General features: G+C 48.1%; 1 protein-coding gene across 1 annotated transcript in view; it reads right to left on the reverse strand.

Annotated features, from left to right (window-relative positions):
- Nucleotides 1-24167, reverse strand: part of ADA (adenosine deaminase) — a 51104-nt gene that overhangs the window by 18927 nt on the left and 8010 nt on the right. Inside the window, exons 2-3 of the mRNA XM_006132250.5 lie at nt 3268-3329; nt 19-141 (exon numbers count right to left, since the gene is read on the reverse strand). Of these exons, the coding sequence (XP_006132312.3) occupies nt 19-141; nt 3268-3329 (185 nt within the window). The remainder of the gene's footprint in view (nt 1-18; nt 142-3267; nt 3330-24167) is intronic.

A 24167-nucleotide genomic window follows, 5' to 3' on the forward strand; every position in this document is an offset into this window, starting at 1 on the left:
AGGGAAAAAGTTACTTACGCAACAGCAGGCATGTAAATATCAAACTTTGCTAGAAATTGGGTGAGAGTGAGTGGCTCTGAGTAACTGATATGCGGCAAGAGGTCTTCAACTGTGTCAGCAGGGAGCGGAATTCCTCTTTTCCTAGAAATGAATACACAGTTCACTGACAAGGAATTGGGTTACAGCTTCATTTAGAAATATTGTTCATACTGCTGAAGCCTGCTTTGAGTCTATTTCTCCACAGAACAAAGACAGCACAAGCAGGCCCACCAACAGCAATTCCAGGCTCCAGGCAGAAGAGTCAATGGGCCTTCACAAGCTACTCCCACATGAATGTGGCCTGCCTGACATTTGGGCAGTGCTGGCTCCGCGAGGGAGTTTGGATGCAAAAGGGGATGATGGGTGCAGGCTCTGAGCTAGGGAAGGGGTTAGGGTGCAGGAAGTGGTCATGGGGGCTGCGCTAACTCAGGTGCCTCCCAAAAGTGACTGTACACTGCTCTGGTAGCCACTCCTGCGAGTAGGCCAGCAGGTCTTTATGAACTGCTGCGTGCAGGCACATACCACCCCCCAGCTCCCACTGGTTACAGTTTCAGGACAAGGGAGCTGTGGAGTCAGTGCTCAGGGAAGGAATAGTGCATGGAGACCCTCTTCTTCCCATCTTGTTGGCCATTTCTGGGAGGGGCACAGAACAAGGGTAAGCAGGAAGTCTGCCTTCGTCCTGTTGTGCTGCCAGCGATGGCAGCTGGGGGCAGTCCCCAGATCCTATTAAATCACCCATGAACCTGGGTAATTGCCCCTTTTCCAGCTTCTCCTTCCCCCCGCCACCCATCAACAAGCCTGAGTACAGGCAAAAGATAGCTCCGTCTTCCCAATAATCCCTTACCTATGCTTGTCAGGAGCCACACCTGGATAAGAGAGTATTCTGATCTCTATTACCAAGAACAAACCCAAAACTACCCAAAATAAATTGAGCCAAAAAGGAACCTTTCTTTTCCTAGTGCCTTGGTACTTTCTGGTCCTAGAAGCACAAATGCCTAATTATTTCAAGAAAGTAATTTCCAGCCCTAATTATATGGGCTCAAGAGCTACCAACAGACATCATATTGCTTATCTGAACTGAGCTGTTGAGTAGACCTTCTCAGGTTTGTCAAGTGGTAGTCTCCAAGAACTGGTCAACGCATGGTCTTTCTGCTGAGTCTTCCAGCAATAGAGAACAATTTGTGAAGTGGTTTCTCTGATCTGAAAATCTTTACACTGGGATGAAGGCTGACACCCAACAAGCCACTTCACAGAAAAGTCACCAAAGAACCCATCTATCTCTACCCAAAGCGGGCTGTCTCAGATTGTGAGCTGGAGGGGAAAGGCTCCAGATCTCATTACCGAAGGCTTGGTCTTCTCCAGTTCAACAGCCGACTACACTAACTGCAGGAAAACAGCCTGATATTGCTAATCTGCTCAATGTACGCAAGTTTTACTGCTCTGTGGTCTAGGAAATCTACACTATGTTCAGAGTTCAAAGGCAAAGGCAGTTACCACAGATTGAGACCCTGGCATTCAGCAAGCGTTATTCATTACTGTTAAGTATTACTTCATTTCCATCGTCCACTCTGATGACACATCACTTATCCAGTTTAAATGACAGACATGTCATTGCCATGCCCTACATATAGAACCCTGCCTTTCTGAGCCCTGAAGGCCCTTTCCCTATCCTCATTCAAATCCTTCCTGAAGGCCTCTCTCTGTCCATAGAACATTTAACTAGCGTGGGCTGGATGCAGGGTAATGTGGAATTGCAAACACAAGGCTTAGAGCACCTACAGAAAGTCTCTCTCATGTGTCACTATGTTACATTGTTTGGATGTAGTCAATCACCACCCAGCAACTTTATTTGCCGTTTGATCTGTACTAAGTCATTTTCATGTCATGATCACTAACTCATGGTTACAAGCAGCATTCTGCTCTTTGGACCAGATTTTCTAGCCTCCATAACATGCTATATTTGCACAAACACTAACACAATTTTTGCTCTATCCTTAAATGAGCACTATATGTTAAAAGTGGTAGTTTTTGCAGACTCCAGCTTTACAGTAGATATAAAAACAGCTTTAGTCATTTCCATTTTATACAAAAGTCGGGCAGCCCTCGGTTCCCGTTAAGTTGCAAGCACAGTTCCCTCAGGTGGAGGATGTATGGCACTCTACTCTACAAAAGTGTGAGAATCACCCAGGTACAATAGAACCCAATCGCCCACAATGCCATAGAGAAGTAAAAGAGCTCACTGGAGTATAGATATGTCAATGTGCAATGAAATCTTTAACCTTTGCTCCAACAATATGCACAGATGGGTAAAATTAAGGGGAATTCGTATACAAGGGGCATCCCGCAATAACCAACCTGGATTTTCTTGATGTACCTTATAAACATTTATCTGGACTCTGTTTCAGAAACTACTGACAGTTCTAAAGGCATCTTAGGCTACATCTACATGACTGAGTTCTGAGATTGATCCACCGGCAGTTGATTTAGTCTCACAGCAAAATACCAGCAGTCTGGGTCTGAGATGGCAAGGCAGGATTGACACTGATTACTAAGGGACAGCCAGTGGTAATGGTGGTGCACTAGGGTTGCTTGCACTTTGCAGAACTATTCCAATTATGAATGTGGCAGAATACTGCACTGTTTTATGGATCTATTCACAAATGAACTCTTAATTCATTCTTTCCAACATCTGTTTGGAAACCTGACCACAAAATCTGATTCCCCATCTAAGCTGCTCGTGTTTGTTTTGTGGCTTGTGAGCATAAGGATAGGGCACTAGATCACTGTTTGCTTACATACTTTACACCAATTCAATCCAGTTTCAATACTACATTCTTAGACAGTGGAACATTTCATGCATCATGCATTCAATCAGTGCTGGTCCACACTCTGATTAGGATCATGCTAGTGACACCATTTGTTGTTTCCATATGATTTCAAGCAATGTCCCTGATGCGCATGGACAGTGTAATTTTTGTATGAGAACTCGATGGACAGTTTAGCTGACAGGGCTCAGTAAAAAAAATCCTTGTCTTTGTCAGATAGAATCTTGCTAATGCAAAGGATGTATAAACATAATTGTAGCTAACATGGGACTAATCAGCAAAGATGGGGCCAAATTCTAGGAATTTTCCTTTTACATGGAGGTGGCTCTGTCCAAGAAATCTTTAAAAATCAAGGCAACCAGCTAAACACACTAAAGTAAATTGTTATTTTTAAACAACTCACTTGCCAAAGTGTAAAATTGTTTCTGGCTTAATGGCTCCATCCAGGTGGACGTGAAGTTCTACCTATAATTTAAAAAAAAGACAAAGAACAGAGACATATTCATATAACTGGGATAGTAAGCTTGGGATCAGAGGATGTTACCAATACAGCCAGTGTGATGAAGTTCCAAGATGGGAGTTTAAAGAGAGAATTTAGATACTTGAAGTGCAAGTTATTTTACAGCAACCTTAACACTGCTCAGGAATTGTCCTACTCACATTTGTTCTCACAATGAGTTGGGGTTAAAAAAGTGATATTTGCTTCTAATCGGCTCCATTTAGATATTCATAATCTTTTAAACCAATGGCTCTGAGCCTGTACAGACTCTTATACCCCTTTCAGGAGACTGATTTGTCTTGGATAACCTCAGATTTCACCTCACTTAAAACTACTTGCTCACAAAATCAGACTTAAAAATACAAAAGTGACACAGCATGCTATTACTGAAAAATTGTTTCCTCATTTTAATCATATAATTATAAAATAAAATCAGAATATAAATATTCTGTATACAGTGTATATGGAGCAGTATGAACAAATCACTGTCCGTATAAAATTTTCATTTATGCAGACTTCACCAGTGCTTTTTATGTAGCCTTGTAATGCTAAGTAATTATCTAGATGAGTTGACATACCACTTGGCAGACCTCTGCGTAGCCCCAAGGCTATGTGTACCTCTGCTTGAAAACCACTCTCTTAAATGCTGGTTAATCCTGGTTTCTGCCTTTCCACAAATACCTCAATTTTTCAACCAAAAGCTACTCTTGCTTTGATCATGTTTCAAAAAGGTGCTTTAGTTTAGGCCTATTACCCATGAGACAATAACCCGAATCACCTTTAATTTCGAACCCCTGCTTCCCAAAAACTTTGAGATAAATAATTTCTGCCAGGAGCAAAAAAAATCTTGGAAGATGAAAGATTGGTACCTTTTCCAAATTTGGTGGATGTTGCGAATCATTTGTGAGAAAGTTAATATACATGATTTGAAAAGCACAACATTAAGAGGAAAAAAACTAGTGGTAAGATTTTTAAGCAATCTCTTCTGTGCACAAATACAATTGTTCTGAGAACACTGGGAGAGAATGTGTCTTGCACAAGAAAAATGGGAAGGAGCTCTCACGTCTATCATAATTATTGAGGAAAAATAGGATAAAATATTGTAAATTAACTCCAGGTATATGGAAAGGAGAGAGGAACAACTTACACCGTTCTTTAGAACTGTTTACTGACTCAACATACCAGTACTTGGAAGCAAATTGTAAAGAAAGGCTCATCTTGACCTCAGGCCTCTCACAGAGATTATTTCTGATACCTCCCGAGATTATATTCACCAACCAAAACTGAGTTTTAGGCAAGCAAAAACATGGAACAGATTAATTTTATTGAAGTTGTTGATACATTTACTAAGTTATGGGAAATCTCTCATCTTGCGGACTTGCACTGATGGGACCTGTGCATATAGTTCTCTGCAATCTCAAGGAGACAACGCCCCTAAGTTGTTTTTAAAATTTTATCCAGACCAAATGAATCATTTAAAAAAATCATAATAGGCATTCAGTGTAGAGATAAGTGAAGATAGCCATAATATGGAGAACACAAGACCTTAATTATTGAACGCAAGGCCATAACAGGATTTAGAAGAAGACTGGACATTTTATATTGACAATGAGAATACTCACAGTTAAACACCATACAAAGGAAGAGGTATAAATACTCTAGTGTCAGACAATGTTTCCTCTATTTTTTTCCATACATGTGTGGAATGAATTTTATTATGTGCACCAAGGCATGTGCAGATGTGCATCGTCAATAGACACACATGCTGCCAGCTGTGGGCACTCAGCTAATCAGCTGAGCAGCACCTGAATCTCTCCTGGGTGGCAGCCAAAGTGCTCCTATTAGAGGGAACACTAGTGTCAGAGCGTATACCAATCAAAAACTGACAAGAGTGAGAAAGAAACTAAGCCTACAGACAAGTCATTCCTTAATTGTCCACTTCAGGGTTTACCTCTGACACTGCTGGTACGTAGCAAAGTAAAAAACAAGAACTGGATTACAGGTCCAATCTGGTAATTCCTGCTAATTTAGGTCAAAGTAGCAGGTTTTGGAATTTCCTCTGCTCTCACCCATTCTGCTGCTTTTCAGGAGTTCCAAATTTGTGGGCCAGTCACTGAGAGAGAAAGCTACTCCTGCATGTAGGGATTGCCACCTGTCCACGTTTTCCCAAGAATGTCCCTTTTTTTAGATGGCTGTCCTGGGAAATCTCTAAGAGTGCTTAGTTCACACTGCCAACTGTCCAGTTTCAAGGGCTAAGGATCATCCCAGATGTCCCATTATTTTTCAACCCCAGGCAACACTACGTGCACATGTATTTGATGCCAAATCCACAGATCTATTGGAATATACCATTAGAGCAGGACACAGTCACACAGAAAGCTTTGAGTGAGACAAAAATGAGGAATTTGAGCCAATAAGGAGCCAAGGCAGACAACAAAAAACTGGAATGATGGGCTCTTGGTGGCCCAAGCTGCTGAACAAATAAATCGATCCATTCAAAACCAACTGCAACTTTCAGTTTAATCACCACGTCTAGATATCATGGATGTTAGCTGTGGCTAAGTACAAAACATTATACATCATGGCTTTATATGTACTTTGTTCTTGTGAAAGACAGCATAGAACTGCTCATCTTTAGCAGTGCCCTCAAGATTACAGGCAATGCTTTTCTCTCTGCCCTGATTTGCAAATCTCTGAATGGGACTAGATCTAGTTACCTGAAACCTCACCAAAGATAGCTTTGCACCACTGGAGCAATGAAACTATCAACCACCAGGAGACTCAACTTCAGGAGGCAAAATTTTCATAGGAGCTAAACCAAGACTATGGAACTCACTGCTCCATGAAATGAAAGAATGAAATGAAAGCAACCACTACTAGCCTCACAACACTGATCTCTAAATACAGTGCAAACAATTTTTCTTCAACATAGCACTCTCATGTTCTGGCACTCAAGCTTTTTTCATTTACTTTTTTAAATGGAAAATACACACACACACACACACACACACAAAACCTCTTTCAGCAGGCTTGGAAAATAAATCATTATTGTTGTTTTATTATTCTCTGGAAGCATTCAGTTTCTATGGTCATGGATGCAAATACAAGAACCCAGACAGACAAGGTCAAAATCTGGTCATGGTTTTTTACCCATGCATGAATTATATGGCTCCAGGGAACCAGGATTAGGCTAACAGAATGAAACTAGAATAGAACGAACTGTGGGGGACAAGCTAAGGAGCAAAGGACAGATGCAACAACAGAAGGAGAAATGTAGCAGCAGGGAAGGGAGTCAAGGTGGGAGATGACAGGAAGAGGGACAGGAGCGAAGGATGTGCATGAAAGAAAATACAGTAGCAGGAGGGAGCAATAAGCCATGCAGGGCACAGAGTGATACAGGTCATGGATCCGTACTCCTCAGTTTGAATTCTTGGGCTCCAATGCAATTCACAACTCAGGATTCACAGACACTTCATTCCCTGGGGGCTTTTGTGGCCACAGAATTCTTTGATAGAATTATAGGCGTAAGGCCCACTATTCATATTTATTCCACAGTATACCATGTACAAAATCCTAGCAACATGAATTTGCATGTTCCTACCTCATCTCAAACATTTCCTACAAAAGTGACCCACCAGTGCAGTGCTTTCTTCCAAGTGACAACATTAAGTAGCTTCCCTGAAATTGTGAAATATCTGCCTTTACCCTCTGTTGCTATTGTAAACAATACACTTGTAAATTGTAGCAGGAAAAGTAACAAGGTTCCACTCCATGTCTCCAGGAGAGGGCTCTCTTCCTCTTAAATAGCTTGCAATAAAACAGGGATAATGAAATTGGGAGAGGAGCATCTGAGCAATTCCACCTGAAGTAGTGCACAGCTTGCAAGACAAAAGCCTAGCACCATCTGGTTCCCAGGTCTGTCCAGAACTACGCAAAGCTGACCAGAGCCACGTCTATCCTAATGAATTGGAGAAGTGAGTAGTTGGATAAGCATACAACTTCTTATTGTTTATGTTAGTGACTTGCCTTTTTGTTTCACTGTGCCTTTTTGGGACAGGGGAGATGTGCAGAGGTTTTATTTTTGGGGACACCATTCCCTTTCCAAGAAACTCTTCTCCCAGATGCTCTTGGTTCTTGAGGTTGTGTATGATTGTTACAAAGACCTAGCTCTTCTTCTGCCTTATGCAATCCACACATCCAATCATGTCTCATTCGCCTTCACCATTGCTGGGGAGCTTGGCCCTCTTCCAGAGGGTCAACTGTTGGCTCTCACTCAAGTAGTGGGGTACTACTTCAGACTCTCTGTGGCTGGGCAAAGGGGCACACAGCCTGACTCCATCTGCAGGACTAACCCAGAGATTTGTGGATTCACAGCCAGATCTGGGAACTTTGATATGCAATGCCTGGTACAATGCCATCAACCATGATCATTCTGGTGGGCACAGTGGTCCTCACTAGACTATGCATGGCTGATGATTTCTCCAACTTATGTAGAGAATAACGACCTTATTTTAAAATCAGTGAGTTCTCCAAAAACTAAGGGCTTAGTTAAATCAGCTTCATTAAACTATTCAGAGAAGCAAAAGCAAGCAGAGAACTAAGAAACATGTACATTATATTCTTAGAGGGGCTGGAACAGTGAAAGATGGAAGAAACCTATGCTGTCATCTCAAGTACATTGTCCTGCCATGACAGGACAAAGGAAACTACTATAGCAAGGCTTTGTGGTTTGTGCTGCATATCAACTAACTCTCAATCAGATTTTTGCCTGTTGTGCAATATCCCCCTGAAAGCTCCCTCCATCTGGCCTCATCACACGGTACTGCCAAACAGGCTAAGCTTCCCTTGACTAGAAGCACACTACATCTGCACTGGCAGAGGACAGTGGAAACTAACTCCAGAGTGGGCCAAATTAGATGAAGCTGTCTCTTGACTTCCTTTCAGAGTTAACTCTTTCAGGGCTACTTGACAAATGGAGACCTATTGCTAAGGCCATGGGGCATCATCAGTGTTGTGAGCAGCTAAGTGTTCATCAAACCATCTTTAGAGGTGACTGGATAGGTACACTGACCATATGTCCCATTTCTCCCAGAACTGTCCCGTATTTAAATGCTCTGTCCCAGTGCCCCATAAAGTAGCCCCGCCGGACATTTCACTACTTGATGAGACACCAGCGCAGCGCAGTGCAGTGCAGCGCAGCGCAGCGCAGCGCAGCGCAGCGCAGCGCAGCGCAGCGCAGCGCAGCAGCCTTCTACCCCTCCCCCAGCAAGGCACATAGGGCAGCCAGACCAGCTTCCGGTGGTGCGCAGCCCATTCCGCTCTCCCTGCCCACCCTCCCCTGCAGGACCGCCTCTGCCGAATGGGGTCCTGATCCAGCAGCTTCACTTCCTTCTCCTCTGGGCCTCCTTGGAGCCCAGCAGGAGCCGTGTGGAGCCCCGCTGGGGAGCTGCAGCGTGAGGCATGCTCAGCATGGCAGGTGCCGGGACTAGAGGGGGCCACCTGTTGAGCTATTTTTAGTGCTGTGGCCTGGGTCCTCGTGGGTGGCCCAGCAGCAGCTGTGCAAAATGCGTTCCAGCCAGGGCAGCCTCCCCAGAATGAGCCTCGGGTGACTGCCACGTAACTCCAGCTGGAGCTGGGCCGCCCGCAGATATTAGACTACAGCACTAAAAATAGCACCATGGGCGGCCCAGCTCCAATCCCAGCAAGCGGTCCCACCCTGGGAGCAGCTGGGGCTGGGGCTGTGGGGACTTCTGGGGCTGGACCGCAGGCTCCAGCCTCGCAAACTGGAAGGAAGAAGGTGAGGGAATGGGGCAGAGGGAGAAAAGAACGGTTACTTACCTGTAACTGTTGTTCTTCGAGATGTGTTGCTCATGTCCATTCGAATTAAGTATGCGCACCGCGTCTTCTGGAGTGTTTTCCTTAACGGTACCTGTAGCGCCGGCAGGGCACCCCCTGGAGTGGCGCCGCCATGGCAGTGCATAAGTACCCCTGCTGGTGCTGCCCCACCTCAGTTCCTTCTTGCCGGATGCTCTGACGAAGAGGAGGTGGGGGTGGGGAGTCGAATGGACATGAGCAACACATCTCGAAGAACAACAGTTACAGGTAAGTAACCGTTCTTTTCTTCTTCGAGTGGTTGCTCATGTCTATTCGACTTAGGTGACTTCCAAGCCAACCCCACTTCAAGGAGGAGGGGTCGGAGCACTCAGAAAGAGAAGTCCACGAAAGTTGAACAATGCAACACATTCAACCAAGCGAACACAGAAAAATTGTAAAAGTGCAATGTGACACTGATAAACATATTTACAATACAGAGTTGAGTACTACAGAGCCCACTCCTGCATCCTCCCTGGCCTGCTGTGCAAGCGCGTAGTGCGCAGTAAAGGTGTGGAGCGACGACCACATGTCCGCCCTGTAGATTTCAGTGACTGGAACCTGTGCCCCAAAAGCCACAAAGGATGCCTGCGCCCTGGTGGAACGTGCTGTAACCTGGGGTGGGACCTTTCTGGCCAGGGCACAACACTCCCTGATACACTCTGCGACCCAATTGGACAACCTCTGGGTCGAAATGGAAAGCCCTTACATTCTGTCAGAGACAGCAATAAACAATTGCATGGATTTGTGAAAAGTAAATTGGTCCTATCAATATAAAAAGCTAGCGCACGTCTAGCATCCAGGGAATGGAGCACTTGCTCCTTAGGGGAGGCGTGGGGCTTTGGAAAGAAAACCGGGAGGTAAATTTCTTGGGACAAATGGAACAGTGACACCACCTTGGGGAGAAAAGCCGGGTGAGGACGGAGCCGCACGATATTGTCAGAAAACACCAGGTAGGGCGGATTTATAGTTAACGCCCTCAGTTCGGAGACCCTGCGAGCCGACATAATAGCCACAATGAACGCAACCTTCATAGAGAGGTGCTTCAAAGAGCACGTGGCCAGCAGCTCAAAGGGGGGCAACACAAGTCTAAACAAAACGAGGTTAAGGTCCCAAGCGGTGAGAGGGGGTCTAACCGAGGGATACAACTTATCCAAACCCATGAGGAACCTTCTTACCACAGGGTCAGAAAACAGAGAAACTCCTGCCGAACCAACATGGAAGGAGGAGAGAGATGCCACATGGACTTTGATAGAGGAGGTAGAGAGGCCACCAGACCTAAGTTCAAAAAGGTAGTCCAGAATGGACAGGACAGGTGCACAGGACGGGTGCACTCCCCTTCTGGACGCCCGAGACGAGAAGCGCTGCCACTTGGCTGCGTACAACTGCCTGGTAGACGGTTTCCTACTACTTAAGAGCACCATCTGTACCTCCTGGGAACATTCCCTTTCCGGTTGAGTCAACCACGGATAAACCAGGCCGTTAGGTGGAGAGACCTGAGATTCAGGTGAACCATGGTCCCCCCCCCGTCCCAAGGTTGGGTCAGGAGATCCCAAGTTGGCGGGAGCATTATAGGCTCCTCACTGAGCATGTCCACCAGTATAGGGAACCAGAATTATCTGGGCCACCGGGGGGCTATCAGGATGACCGTGGACCTGAAGGTCTTGACCCTGGTCAGAACCCTGGGAATTAGGGGAAACGGAGGGAAAGCATAAAGGATGCCCGCCGGCCACGTGACTGTCATGGCATCCCCCCAGGAGTGTTACTCTTCCCTGTTGGGGATGGAGGAACTCTGACACTTGGTATTGCGTGCCGAGGCAAACAGGTCTAGTAGGGGATAGCCCCACCTGCGGAAGATCTGATGAAGGGCCGAGTCCTTGAGAGATCGCTCGTGGGCTCCGACGGATCTGCTCAGAGCATTGGCCAGCAGGTTTTTTCACCCGGCAGGTACTCTGCCTGCAAAACTATGTCGTGCTCTACGCACAGGTCCCAGAGGTACAGAGCCTCGCGGCAGAGGGGAGGCAACCGGGCTCTCCCCTGCCTGTTGATATAAAATACAGCTGCCGTGTTGTCCAGGCGGACCAGAACAGAGCGGTGAGAGAGCTTCGACAGGAAGGTCTCGCATACTCTCCTGACTGCCCTGAGCTCCCGGACATTTATGTGCAGAGCCCGCTCTGCAGAGGACCAAAGACCCTGGGTCCTGTGGCACCCCAGATGCGCTCCCCAACCCAGGTCCGAGGCATCTGTGACCAGAGTGAGCGAGGGGGAAGGTACGGTGAGGGGGATCCCACTGCACACCACAGCCTTCTGAGTCCACCATTGTAAGGAGGCTGTTACCTCTGGAGGCACTGTGAGAACCGTGTCCCAGAGACCCCTGGATTGGTTGAATGCCTTTGCCAACCAGGTCTGCAGAGGCCTGAGCTTCATTCCAGCATGGCGTACCACATACGTACACGCCACCATGTGCCCCAGCAACATTGAGCAGACCTGAGCGGTCATGATAGGGAACCGAGTTAATTCGGAGACCAGCTCCACTATGGACAGGAACCTGGCTCTGGGGAGAAGTGCCCTCACCACTCTGGCGTCCTCGAGGGCACCCACGAATTCGAGGTGCTGAGAGGGAGTCAAAGATGACTTTTCCTCGTTTAGCACGAGTCCCAGCCTTACGAAGAGGGCCCTTGTGAGGGACACATAGGTCTCCACCTGTTCGTAGGAACGACCACGAATTAGCCAGTCGTCCAAGAACAGAAATATGTGTACTCCTCTTTTGCAGAGGAACGCCGCTACGACTGCCATGCATTTTGTGAAGACCCTTGGTGCCGTTGAAAGGCCAAATGGGAGCACTGTAACTTGGAAGTGGCATCGGGAAACAATGAAACAGAGAAACCTCCTGTGGCTGGGTCTTATCGCCACATGGAAGTAAGCATCCCTGAGACTGAGAGTTGCGTACCAGTCTCCTAACTGTAGGACCAGAATGACAGAAGCCAGGGTTACCATTCTGAATTTGGATTTCACGACCGCCTTGTTGAGGTCCCAGAGATCTAAGATGGGACGGACCCCGCCCTTGGGTTTTGGGACAATGAAATATCGGGAGTAAAACCTCTTGCCCTCCAGATGGAAAGGGACCCTCTCCACAGCTCCCTTTTGGAGGAGCACCAGCACTGCCTGGCGGAGCGTGCCTTCGTGAGAGGTGTCCCTGAAAAGGGATGGGGCGGGCGGGTTGGAAGGGGGTAAGCCCAAAATAGGGATGGTATAGCCACTCCTGACTATGTTTAGGACCCAGGTGTCTGTCATGATTTCTGCCCAGGTCTGAGCAAACCGGGATAACCTGGCTCCAAACAGGGGTCAGGGTGGGAGGCTGGTGCGCGACTCTCTGGGAGCCCGTCAAAATTGGTGCTTGTGCTGCTGGAAGGGACCATGACCAACCCCACGGGGGTTGTCCCCTCTCGGATGATGTCTACGACCCTTTGTGGACAAGGGGCCTACAGCCGCCCCAGCACCCTCACCAGGAGCATGAGGACGGCGTCTCCAGTAATCCCCACGGGGGACCTGGGACTGCGGTCTCTCCTGCTGACTGTAGGGCAGCTGACAATGCTGAGGAGCCAGTGTGTGGATCCCCAAGGACCGAAGGGTAGACCTCGTGTCCTTGAGCGTATGGAGCTTTGAGTCCATGTGCTCCTAGAATAACACCTTGCCACCAAAAGGCAGATCCTGGATAGCAGACTGGACATCAGGAAGTATTCCAGACACTTGCAGCCAGGCACCACGGCGCATAACCACATCTGACGCTATGGTGCGGGCTGCAGAGTCGACAGCATCCAGGGAAGCCTGGAGGGCTGTACGGGCGATGGCTTTACCCTCAGAGGTCATGGCCGCAAACTCCTGACGGGTCTCGGCAGACAGCTAGTCCTTAAACTTATCCACGGCCTGCCAGGTATTAAAAGCATAACAACTCAGCATCGCTTGCTGATTAGCAATGAGGAGTTGCACCCCACCGGTGACATACACCTTCCGGCCCATCAGGTCAAGATGTATGGGCTCCCTAACTTTCGGGACGGCCCCAGCGGGGGAAGCTTCTCCCTTTGGGCCGCAGCCTGAACGACCAAGGACCCCGGAACAGGCTGGGAGTACAGGTATTCGTGCCCCGACTGGGGAACATAGTAGCACCTCTTGACTTCTTTTAAGGTAGGGGTCAGGGTCGCCGGTGTTTGCCACAGGGCATTGGTAATTTTTGCCACGGTTTTATTAAGTGGCAAAGCCAAATGGGCGGGCGCATCGTCCGAAAGAATGTCAATCATGGGGTCAGTGTCCTCCACTACTGGCTTCACAGGGATACCCAGATTGGAGGCCAGACGCCCGAGCAGCTCCTGATGCGCTCGGCCATCCATAGTAGGCAGCACCGGTGCAGGATCCGCCAGGGCTTCATCAGGAGATGATGATGATGACGACACAGCGTAGGAACCGGGTGAGGCACCGATTAGACAGGCAGTACCGCTTGTGGAAGCGGCTCTGGTACCGAAGCCTGTGTCTCAGCTGCAGGATCTGATGCAAGCGGCCTCTGGGGGGAAGAAGAGGGGGCGCGACAGCAACGCTGATGGTTGCGTTCAGCGACCCAAGGCTCCGGACACCACAGAGGAGGGCACAGGCCCCTGCCACTGGTAGTAAGCCCATGGAGTCCAGAAGGGCCACTGAGGTTGAAGCGGCCAAGTCTGCTGCACCTGTGAACGATTACATCGGTGCCGGGAACGGGATCTATGAGCCGAAGAGGCTCCCGAGGACTCCGACCTGAACGATGTCGCATCAGAATCCGACGAGTAATCAGACTCCGGCCAGGGAGGCGCAGATGAGGAATGTCCCGTAACCGATGGATGGGAAAATCTGGCCAAGGACTCGAGTTTGCCCGTGTGTGCTCGGTGGGGGCGTGCTGGCACCGGGAAGACCGGTCCCGGTGCCGTTAGCGGAGCCTGTTGCGGCACCGGGGGAACAGGTGGCTGTTGCGGCACCGGGGAAGCTGGTGGTTGTTGTGGCACCAGGGGAACAGGTGGCTGTTGCGGCACCGGGGGAACCTGTCCCGTTACCAAGAGTGGTGTTGGTGCCAAAGGGTCGAGCCTCGGTGCCCAGAGTTGAGCCGGTCGTGGCACAGGGAGGCCCAGTCCCGGTGCCGGTTGCAATGCCGACGCGGAGCATGGCGGTGCTGCCAAAGCCGGTATTGGTTGCAAGACGAACCCCGAAGAAGCCGACGACACCATCGATTGAGGTACCGGCAAGGTCCACATGGTCGATGCCGGTACCTGCGACGGTGCCAAGACATGCATCGGTGCTGAAGAGGTTGATGCCCGGCGCTGACAACTGAAATGGCACTCCTAGGAAGCTGCTCAGCACCGGCGTCGACGATGACAGTACCGTAGACGTTGCCACCAGGCTAGAGTGGTACGGCACCGGGACGGCCAAGAGGGGGACAGGAAGAGGTCCCAGCACCGAGGAAAGCCGAGCCCAGTCGGTGCCGGGTGAGGCTTGGAGGCCTGTGTCGATACCAGCACCGGTGAGGAGGTAGGCGGTACTGGTCCCACCTTGGACGGTCCCGCTGCATAAGTGTCCTGAGCCAGCCGATTATGCTGGTGCGGAGGCGAAGCCAGAGCCAACACGGCCTCCAGCGTAGGCGACCTCGACCCTTCCGCTTCAACCGATGACAGAGGGGAGGTAGTGAGGCTAATGAGGTCCTGCACCGCCTCAAAGGTGTCCAGCATGGAAGGGCGGTGCAAGGGTAATTGCCCCGGACTGGACGGACGTCCCGCTCGCTTATGCCGCACCGTAGAGGATGAGGATGTGTGCACTGGTGAGTCGGCACCACGGTGCAGGCCCGACCTGGGTTTCCGGCTTGGAGACCTCCCACAAGACTTTCGCGACCTCTTCGGTGCCGGAGAGCGAGACTGGTGCCGGGCCCTCGACGCTGAGGTCCGGCCTCGGGATGGGGCATCTCGCGTGGACGTCGGTGCACTGTGTACTGCAGAGTGCCCAGCCGGTACCGGCTGTAAAGCCGCCTCCATGATGAGGAGTTTTAGACGAGAGAGCTTAAAAGACTTGCAGATCTTACAGGCGTCTGTAATATGGCCCTCACCCAGACACTTCAGACAACTGTCGTGAGGGTCTCCTTTGGGCATGAACTTTGCGCAGACAGTGCACACCTTAAAGCCTTGCGGCCCTGGCATTCCTCACCCCCGAAGGAGGAGAAGGAACAAAACAAAGAGACACTAACTACCTAACTAATTGAACTATTTACAATGCTAAGAGAAACGGGAACCATTAACTGATCTAAGAGAGAGACACGCTCCAACGATCGTCACGGGTGGTAAGAAGGAACTGAGGTGGGGCAGCACCGGCAGGGGTACTTATGCACCGCCATGGAGGCCACTCCAGGGGGCGCCCTGCCGGCCCTACGGGTATCGCTAGGGAAAATGCTCCAGAAGACGCAGTGCACACACCTAATTCGAATGGACATGAGCAACCACTCGAAGAAGAACTAAGGGGAAGGGAGGCAGGGAGAGGAAAAGGCTTGTGCTGAGGGGAGGGGGTAGGGCAGGAGAAGAAAGAAGCAGGCACCAAGGGGCAGGGTGGAGGAGAGACAAATGCCAGGGGGCCAAGAGGAGACATTGAAGAAAAGGGTACGAGCAGGGAGGGGAAGGGACAGGGTGATGTTGGGAGAAGAAGGGGGACAATGGGGGCAAGAGGGAGGAAGAGGAGAGAGGAGAAGTGGATGCTGGATGAGGCAGTGAAAGGAGGGGTGGGCATGAGGAAGGCAGGGGAGATGGAGCAAGTCATGTGAGGGCACAGAGAGGCATGAGGAGAACTAGGGCAAAGAGTGGTGAGAGGATGGGCACCAAGGAGAAAGAAGGTGAGGAGGGCAGGAGCAGTCAGGGAAGGGGGAGGCACTATTTCCATTTAATTCAGTTAAAGGTTGATTTGATCAAAACCTGAAGACCCAAATAATTTGTATTAACAATCACACAACTTCACCCATTATGCTTATCAGTTCATACAAGTACTAACAGATAACCCAGTCAATGACTGTTTAATAATTAAAAAGGCCTTTAATTATCACTGCCTTTGCTCGGGTATATGTATCAGTACATCACTATCAATATTTTCTAAGCCACCATAAATTCATATGGACAGTAACTGGAAACTACAGTCATTGCATGCTGTACCCATTGATTCATTCAGTTACTGAATAACTTTGGAAACTTCAAGTAGCAAAAAGAATCAGGAAAGGTCAAAATTCAGCATATAGTAGGAGGCAAGAGTCCAGTGACAAATGGTATGGTAAGAAATTACTGCAACTAAACAGTGTTCAGTTGTTGCAGACACAGCATTGCCTAATGGACAGAGTACTTAATAAGATTAATGAGACCTGGGTTCTAGTCCCTGCTCACTCATCTTAGGCAAATCACTTTACTATTCTGTGCCTCAGTTTCCTATCTGCAAAATAGGCATAATGACACTAATCTCCTTCAGATCTACTAATGAAAATTACAATTTAAGAGCTAGCTCTGATAATAAAGCACTACCAGGAGCTGTGCAAGCTTAGATCAGTACCTCATTGGTCTTGCAGCTAGTATCATCAACCTTCATTAAATGTGAGACAGATGTGATTAAATAAGATTGAAACAGTCCGTTTCTATGCTACTGCTTCTTGCGTAAAGACATTAGGCTTGTCTATGCTACAAGCACTACAACAGCGCATCTAGAGCACTGTAACTGTGCTCCTGTTGCATGCTTCCCAGTTCCCGCACTGGAAAATTCCCTTCTGTCACCTCCCCAAGAAGAAGCAGCTAAGTCGATGGAAGCATTCTTCTGTCAGCCTTACCACATTTACACTGAGGGTTAGATCAGCTTAAGTATAGCACTCAGGAGTAGAAATGTAGAAGAATAATTGAACAGTTGACTACTCACATCCTCCTCCCCCCGCTTTGCTGCCTCTATATCAGAAGCAGCAAGGGGGATGAGGGAAGCAGGAGCTAGTGCTGGGGAGAGACGGCTTAAAAGCCAACTCCCGCAGCATCATCTCCATGGTGCGGTGATGGAGGGGGAGGGACAGGGGAGGCAAAGGCGTAGCAACTTTGCCTTTTAAATGTAGTAAGAGCTGGGCTCTTACTACATTTAAAAAGCAGAGGAGCAGCACGGGACCCGGTGCGAGCGGGGACTGAAGCAATCCCCACTTGTGTCAGGTCCCTGCAGCGGCTCTGCCTTTTAAATGTAGTAAGAGCCTCCCTTACTACATTTAAACTGCAGAGCTATATCAGAGTTAGCTCCCACTTCAATCTTCTGCCCCAGCCTGAAGAAAGTGAGGGTATGTCTACACTACAGCGCTAATTCGAACTAACTTAGTTTGAATTAGTTAATTCGAACTAAGCTAATTCGAACTAACGCATCTAGAACTAAAAACTAGTTCGAATTAGCGTTTTGCTAATTTGAACTAGAGCGTCCACATTAAGTGGACCCTGAACTGGGGTTAAGGATGGCCGGAAGCAGTGCCGGCAGGGCATCAGAGGAGGACTTTGAGCGTAGAGATGCTGTCTCAGGCTAGCCGAGGGCTGTGCTTAAAGGGTCCTGACCCCCACCCCGGACAGACAGTTCTCAGGGGTGCCCCGCTTGCAAAGCAGTCCTGGCTTGGACTGCCCTGAGTGCCCACACTGGGCATATCACAGCACTCGGCCATCAGCCCGGCTGCACTTGCCGCAGGCTGCCATCTGGGGAGAGGGGGCAATTGGGGGGCTGCAGGAGAGCTTCCACCCCCAGAAGCCCGCAGAGCCAGCCCAGTCCTCCCCATCGGGGGCTCGTGCCCCATTCCTCCCTCACCTCCTTCCACTTACCCTTCCCTAGCCCCTCTTCTTGATGTACAAAATAAAGATAACGTGTCTTCCAAAATGTAATCTGTCTTTATTGAACAAAACTGGGGGAGACTGGGAAAAGGAGGTGGGAGAGGGGAAGAGAGAGGGTGGGAGAGGGGATGGTAACTAAAATGATCAGGGGTTGGGAACAGGTCCCATATGAAGAGAGGCTAAAGAGACTGGGACTTTTCAGCTTAGAAAAGAGGAGACGGAGGAGGGACAGGATAGAGGTCTCTAAAAGCAGGAGTTGGGTGGAGACGGTGCATACAGAAAAGTTCTTCATTAGTTCCCATAAAGAAGGACTAGAGGACACCAAAGGAAAGGAATGGGTAGCAGGCTTCAAACTAGTAACAGAAAGTTCTTCACAAAGCAAAGAGTCAACCTGTGGAACTCCTTGCTGCAGGAGGCTGTGAAGGCTAGAACTGGAACAGAGTTTAAAGGGAAGTGAGATCAAGTCATGGAGGTTGGGTCCATGGAGTGGTATTAGCCAGGGGGTAGGAGTGGTGTCCCTGACCAAGGTTTGTGGAAGGCTGGAGAGGGATGGCACGAGACAAATGGCTTGGTCACTGTCTTCGGTCCATCCCCTCCAGGGTCCCTAGGGTTGGCCGCTGTCGGCAGACAGGCTACTGGGCTAGATGGACCTTTGGTCTGACCCAGGACGGCCATTGTAAGCTCAGGGCTCAGGGTCGGGGGTCTCACTGGACCCCCTTGATTCTCTTGCACACCTGCTTCTGGGTGGCCAGGCTGGCAGCTCTCCTGCCCAAGCCGGCCACTTTCCTGTGCCTAGTGCGGAGATCGTGGACGAGGTCCACGATGTCCGCACTAGCCCAGGCGGGTGCCCGCCTCTTGCGGTCCCGGGCAAGCTCCCGGGAGCCGCCAGCCTGGTCCCGGGAAGAGGGGGAGGGCTGGGGGGTATCGGGTGGGTGGCTCGATCCGTGCTAGGTGCAGGGTCTGCTGGCTGGGTGCTGGCAGGCTTGCACCTAGCACGGGCACCGTAGCCAGCCTGTGCCCCTTTAAGGGGTCCAGGGCCGGGAGGGGGGCAGTAGAGTTTCCTTGGTGTTGGCCAGAGTGGCCACCAGGGAAACCTGGGGAGGGCTAGCCTCCCACTAGTTCAAATTAAGGGACTACATACCCCTTAATTCGAACTAGTAAATTCGAACTAGGCTTAATCCTCATGGAATGAGGATTACCTAGTTCGAACTAAATTCGAACTAATGGAGCGCTAGTGTAGCGCCTATGAAAGTTAGTTCGAACTAACGTCTGTTAGTTCGAACTAACTTTGTAGCGTAGACATACCCTGAGTGGAGTAAAGCAAGTGAAAGAGGAGCGGGGTATGGAGTGAGCAATGGGCAAAGCCTCAGAGAAGGAGCAGAACAGAGGCGGGAACTTGGAGAAGGGGCAGAGCAAGAGTCTTTGGGTATGTGTAATTAGATAGTTGGTAACCCCACTGTACAGGCACGTGGAAGCCCTGGGCATGCTGAAAGAGCATATCTAGCAGCACAGCTGGCAGCTCACTGGGCATAACCCAACACATGCACAGCACTTCCCAAATGTCAGCCAGACTGTGTTCGCGCAGGCATGGCTTGTGCATGCGTGGGGGCCCATTGACTGGTTTCCTCTGGGGCCCAGAATCATTGCCTGGCCATGTCAATTAGTGATCTAAAGTCCTGTTTCATTGATTAACTGGTTAAATGTAATGTTTAATAGGTTAACTGATTAAAGGGGCTGTGGGTGGTGGGCAGCTCCAGCCTGGCTGGGCTGGAGTGTCGCTCCCTTCCCCCAGCGCAGACAGGGGTTCTCCCATAGGGCTGAAGCAGCCCCTATCCGCATCAGGCCCTATGGGGCTGGAACAGACCCCTGTCTGAAGCTGGTAGGGAGCCACTCCAGCCCCTATTGGTTAACCGGAATTGGTAAGTATCACAGATTAAGGGTGATGCTTACTAGTTAATCTTTCACATCACTGAAGTCAATCTAAATTTTAAGCATAGATTAGATCACATATTGTTCTTGGAGTTAGCAATGCATGCATAGGCAGGCTTCTGCATAGATGAAATTACCACATACTTTTCACCATGTATTGTACCAAATTATAAATCAAAACAGAGTGGAAACCCCCCCCAAAAAATACACATTAGTGACTCACTCCAAAAATGATTTTTTAGAAACAGTTTAAATCACATGTGGCTTTTGTGACTAGCCTTACAAAACTGCTCTTACTGGGTTTTTTCTTATAATAATTACTTGGCATTTATATAGCACTTTACAAATTCAGAGCTCTGTATGAAAATTAAAGGCTCAATTATGCCATTAAGGGCATGGCACCCCAACAAAAGATTGTTGGCATGGCTGCACTGGCTGTGGCTGGCCCAGGTCAGATAACTCAGGGTTAGATATTTGGAACTCAGGGTTAGGTATTTGGGCTTGAACTTCAATCCAAGTTCTTGGACCCACAGAGAGTAGGATCCCAACTTGCATCCAAACATTTACACTGCAGTTTTATAGCCCCTCGCCCCAAACCAGCTGATCTGAGCTCTGAGACTAAGGTTTGAAGTATTTTAAAATGCTATTGTATATACACACTAGAACAGTGGTTCTCATTTTTTCCCCCACGGAGAACTTGATAATTGCTGAGGGTCATGGCAGACCACTTAATGATCTTTCCAAGCACTGTTTGTGGTGTTAGCTAACTATTGTGAAATGCTTTGGACAAAAGCATTATAGAAAAAAAAACCTTAATAATTAACATTTTTGTCCTACAAATAAAAGCATACAACTCATATTCCAATATCAGCAGGGATCTCTTCCTTGCCACAGCAGCCCCAGAACTGAGACTGGGATAGAGGCCCTGCAGATGGGGAATGTTGCCTCTTTCTCTATCCACCAAATCTTAAATTCCCCCCAGCCCCTCTTCTCACCCCTACCATCTCAGCCACCTACCTCCTATTTCTCCCACCTCACCCCATTGCCTCCCTCCCACCTACCCCTATTACTTTCAAGGCTACCAAATATTGGAACCATTCCTACAAGTCACTCAGTAGGTGGGCACCCCTTCATTCTCTTGTGTGTGATTGCCCAGCTGAGAACCTTAGAGGGAACAATCTATGGACCACCAGAATGGAGCTTGCAGACCACTGGTAATCCAAGACTAAGGATGTAATAGCATAGTCAATTAACCGATAAACAAAAGCTTATAGGTTAATGTTATAGACTACATGCATCCCCTGCCACACACACACTCTCTCTCTCTCTCTCTCTCTCTCTCTCTCTCTCTCTCTCTCTCTCACTCACTCACTCACTCACTCACTCACTCACTCACTCAAATTTTTTAGCAGGTTGGCCAGCAGACTGGCTCATCCAGGAACTACCCTCACTGTGGCTCTGCATTTAAAGTATATTAGGAGCCTATGCTATCTTGCAGATTTAACATGTGAGTTAATATGACACAGGTAAGTTCCCTGATGACCTCTACACATGAATATCCACTGTCTGTGAAGCTAAGGTTTAATTTGGCTTTTCAGATCACTACTTTTGAAGATGCATAATACTATCATCCACTCATTCTTGTTTTTTCCAGGAAACAGCACTTTGTCCCTATGTCAAAAGGCTTTTAGCAAATGAGAAACTTCTGGGAAGTCACAAAAATCTTTCTGCCATAGCAAATACCCGCTCCAGCTTGCAGTCTATTGCTTTATAGACAGTGACTGAGCATGTGAAATACGTAGCACTAAACTGTGAATTCATTCCAAAAAACAATTCCACTGTTTAGAACATCTCACACGCATAAACTGGGAGAAAAGAGTCATCTTGTTGTGATACTATTGTTTATAAATGGAAGCTCACCCAAAACTCCCTAATATAGAGATACTGGTCAAATGGTTGTGAAAATGGCATCTAAAGATCATCTCTAGAAGAAAGCTGCCTTTCAGGGACTGATCATGGTATCATCAGTAGTTGAAGAGTAAGATTTCTACAGCAAATGCTGCTGCTGAGACAGACACCACATACTGCTCTCATCTCTCCTATGTTACTTCTTGTTGATGTCACCATTAAAAAAGTCCCTTGTCACACGCTGAAACTTGAAGAGTTCAAACTAACACCAACCCTACTTTAGAAGGGATTTATTAGGGTATGACAAATCAGCTGTAATGAAACAATCTATTAAACCATGTAGGCATGGTGCACGCCTGCCTATGTTCTCCCCCTGATGTCTGCTACTTTTCTTCCAAATGGGGAGAGTACCAAAAGTGCTGAGATTCCTGCTCTCAGAAGCACCTTGCTTAGCTGGTTCACATGCATGGTGTCAATTAGGAACTAGTTACGCCTGTCTCAGAGAAGCTATAAGAGTTATGATGGAAAGCAGATGCTTATTAGAGATAACTCATGAAATGAAGACCTTGTCAGAGAAATAATGCTTTTCAGAAGACAGATGGCAAGAGATAACAATTTTTCCTAAGACACTGGGTCAGAAATTTTTTTTTTTTTAAAGAAAAATAGAAGAAGGAGTCCTGTGGCATTTTAGAGACTAACAGATTTATTAGGACATGAACTTTGAGTAACAGCAGGAAGGCATTCACTAAAGCGGGTGGGAGGACCATTTTGAGGGACAATGATCCCCAGAAAAATCAGTCGGGGGTTGCACACAAGTGAAAAGCAAAGTGAGATGCCCCGACTCCTTCTCTGAAGAGGAAGACACTTCCCACATTCCCCTTGCACACCAGAACCAGGGGGAGGGGAGAGAAGAGAGTCAAGGGTCCAAGCTTATAGATTCTGTGTGCTCCAGCCCTGCAGTTGGGGGGCTGGAGCCCCAGAACAATGCTGAGCCTTAGGGGCTGGATCCAGGCGAGCCTTAGGGGCTGGATCCGGCCTTCCGGGCCTAAGGTTCCCCAACCCTGCATTAAAGCAACAAAGGCTGTATACATACTGCATCCTAGCCTACAACCTGACAGAGGAATCCAGAATACTAGTAGCGTTAGAGACGGCTTTTTTCTAGCTTAGGAAAAACAGGTTACACATCCAAGTAATAGTTTGTACAATCTCAGTGTCACAAGATAGTTGCTTCAGTATTGTCTATTGCATATTTCAGAGTAAGTGACTGATCCTTCTTGTCAAAACAGGGGTTAATGTTTAGATGGGTCCAAAATGTTTTGTATTATTTCAGAATCCAAGACAAGAAGGGATCAGAGTCACAGGTGGTAGGTAGCTCCAACTACTTTCTATGACACCTTCTGTGAATAGGTTGAATTCCTGGGAGAAGGGCATTATGTTTCCGGTCCTAACCTGTGCTCAGCTTGTTCTTGGTGGCCAATGAAGCCATCCAAACGATCAGCAAATGTTTCTATGAAGTAAGATGACAGTTCTTGGCACCAAAAGGTACTACACAGAGGTAATCTGGATTCCCCAACTAATTTAGGATCTGGAAAAAGTTAAGTAGCCAAGTCACACTTTACATATCAGATTCCAAATTGCACAGCAATATTTTTCCTGAATCATATTTTGTCTTTACAGTCTTCTGTTTCTCCATTGATTTAACAATTAGCAAGATGCATAAACAAGAGCGGAAGCACCATAGCACCATAACTGCCTATGGTGAAAAATTAAAATCACACTGTGGATCAATTTCTGCTCCTGATGGCACTGACGAAGTCGCTGATTCTCTGGAGTTCCACCATTATAACACCAAATCAGATTTGGTTCCTAACATCTAAGGATGACAACATAACTATAAATAGGCATCTCCTATGGTTCACAATCCTGCTGGAAAGGTATAACAAGTGGGATTCCACAGGGGTCTGTTTTGGGACCGGTACTGTTCAATATCTTCATCAACGATTTAGATATTGGCATAGAGAGTACGCTTATTAAGTTTGCAGATGATACCAGGCTGGGAGGGGTTGCAACTGCTTTGGAGGACAGGGTCATAATCAAAATGATCTGGAAAATTGGAAAAATGGTCTGAGGTAAACAGGATGAAGTTTAATAAGGACAAATGCAAAGTTCTCTACTTAGGAATGAACAATCAGTTTCACACATACAGAATGGGAAGCA

This window comes from Pelodiscus sinensis, chromosome 17, assembly GCF_052426305.1.
Source record: "Pelodiscus sinensis isolate ZL-2025 chromosome 17, ASM5242630v1, whole genome shotgun sequence".
Lineage (NCBI taxonomy): Eukaryota > Metazoa > Chordata > Testudines > Trionychidae > Pelodiscus > Pelodiscus sinensis.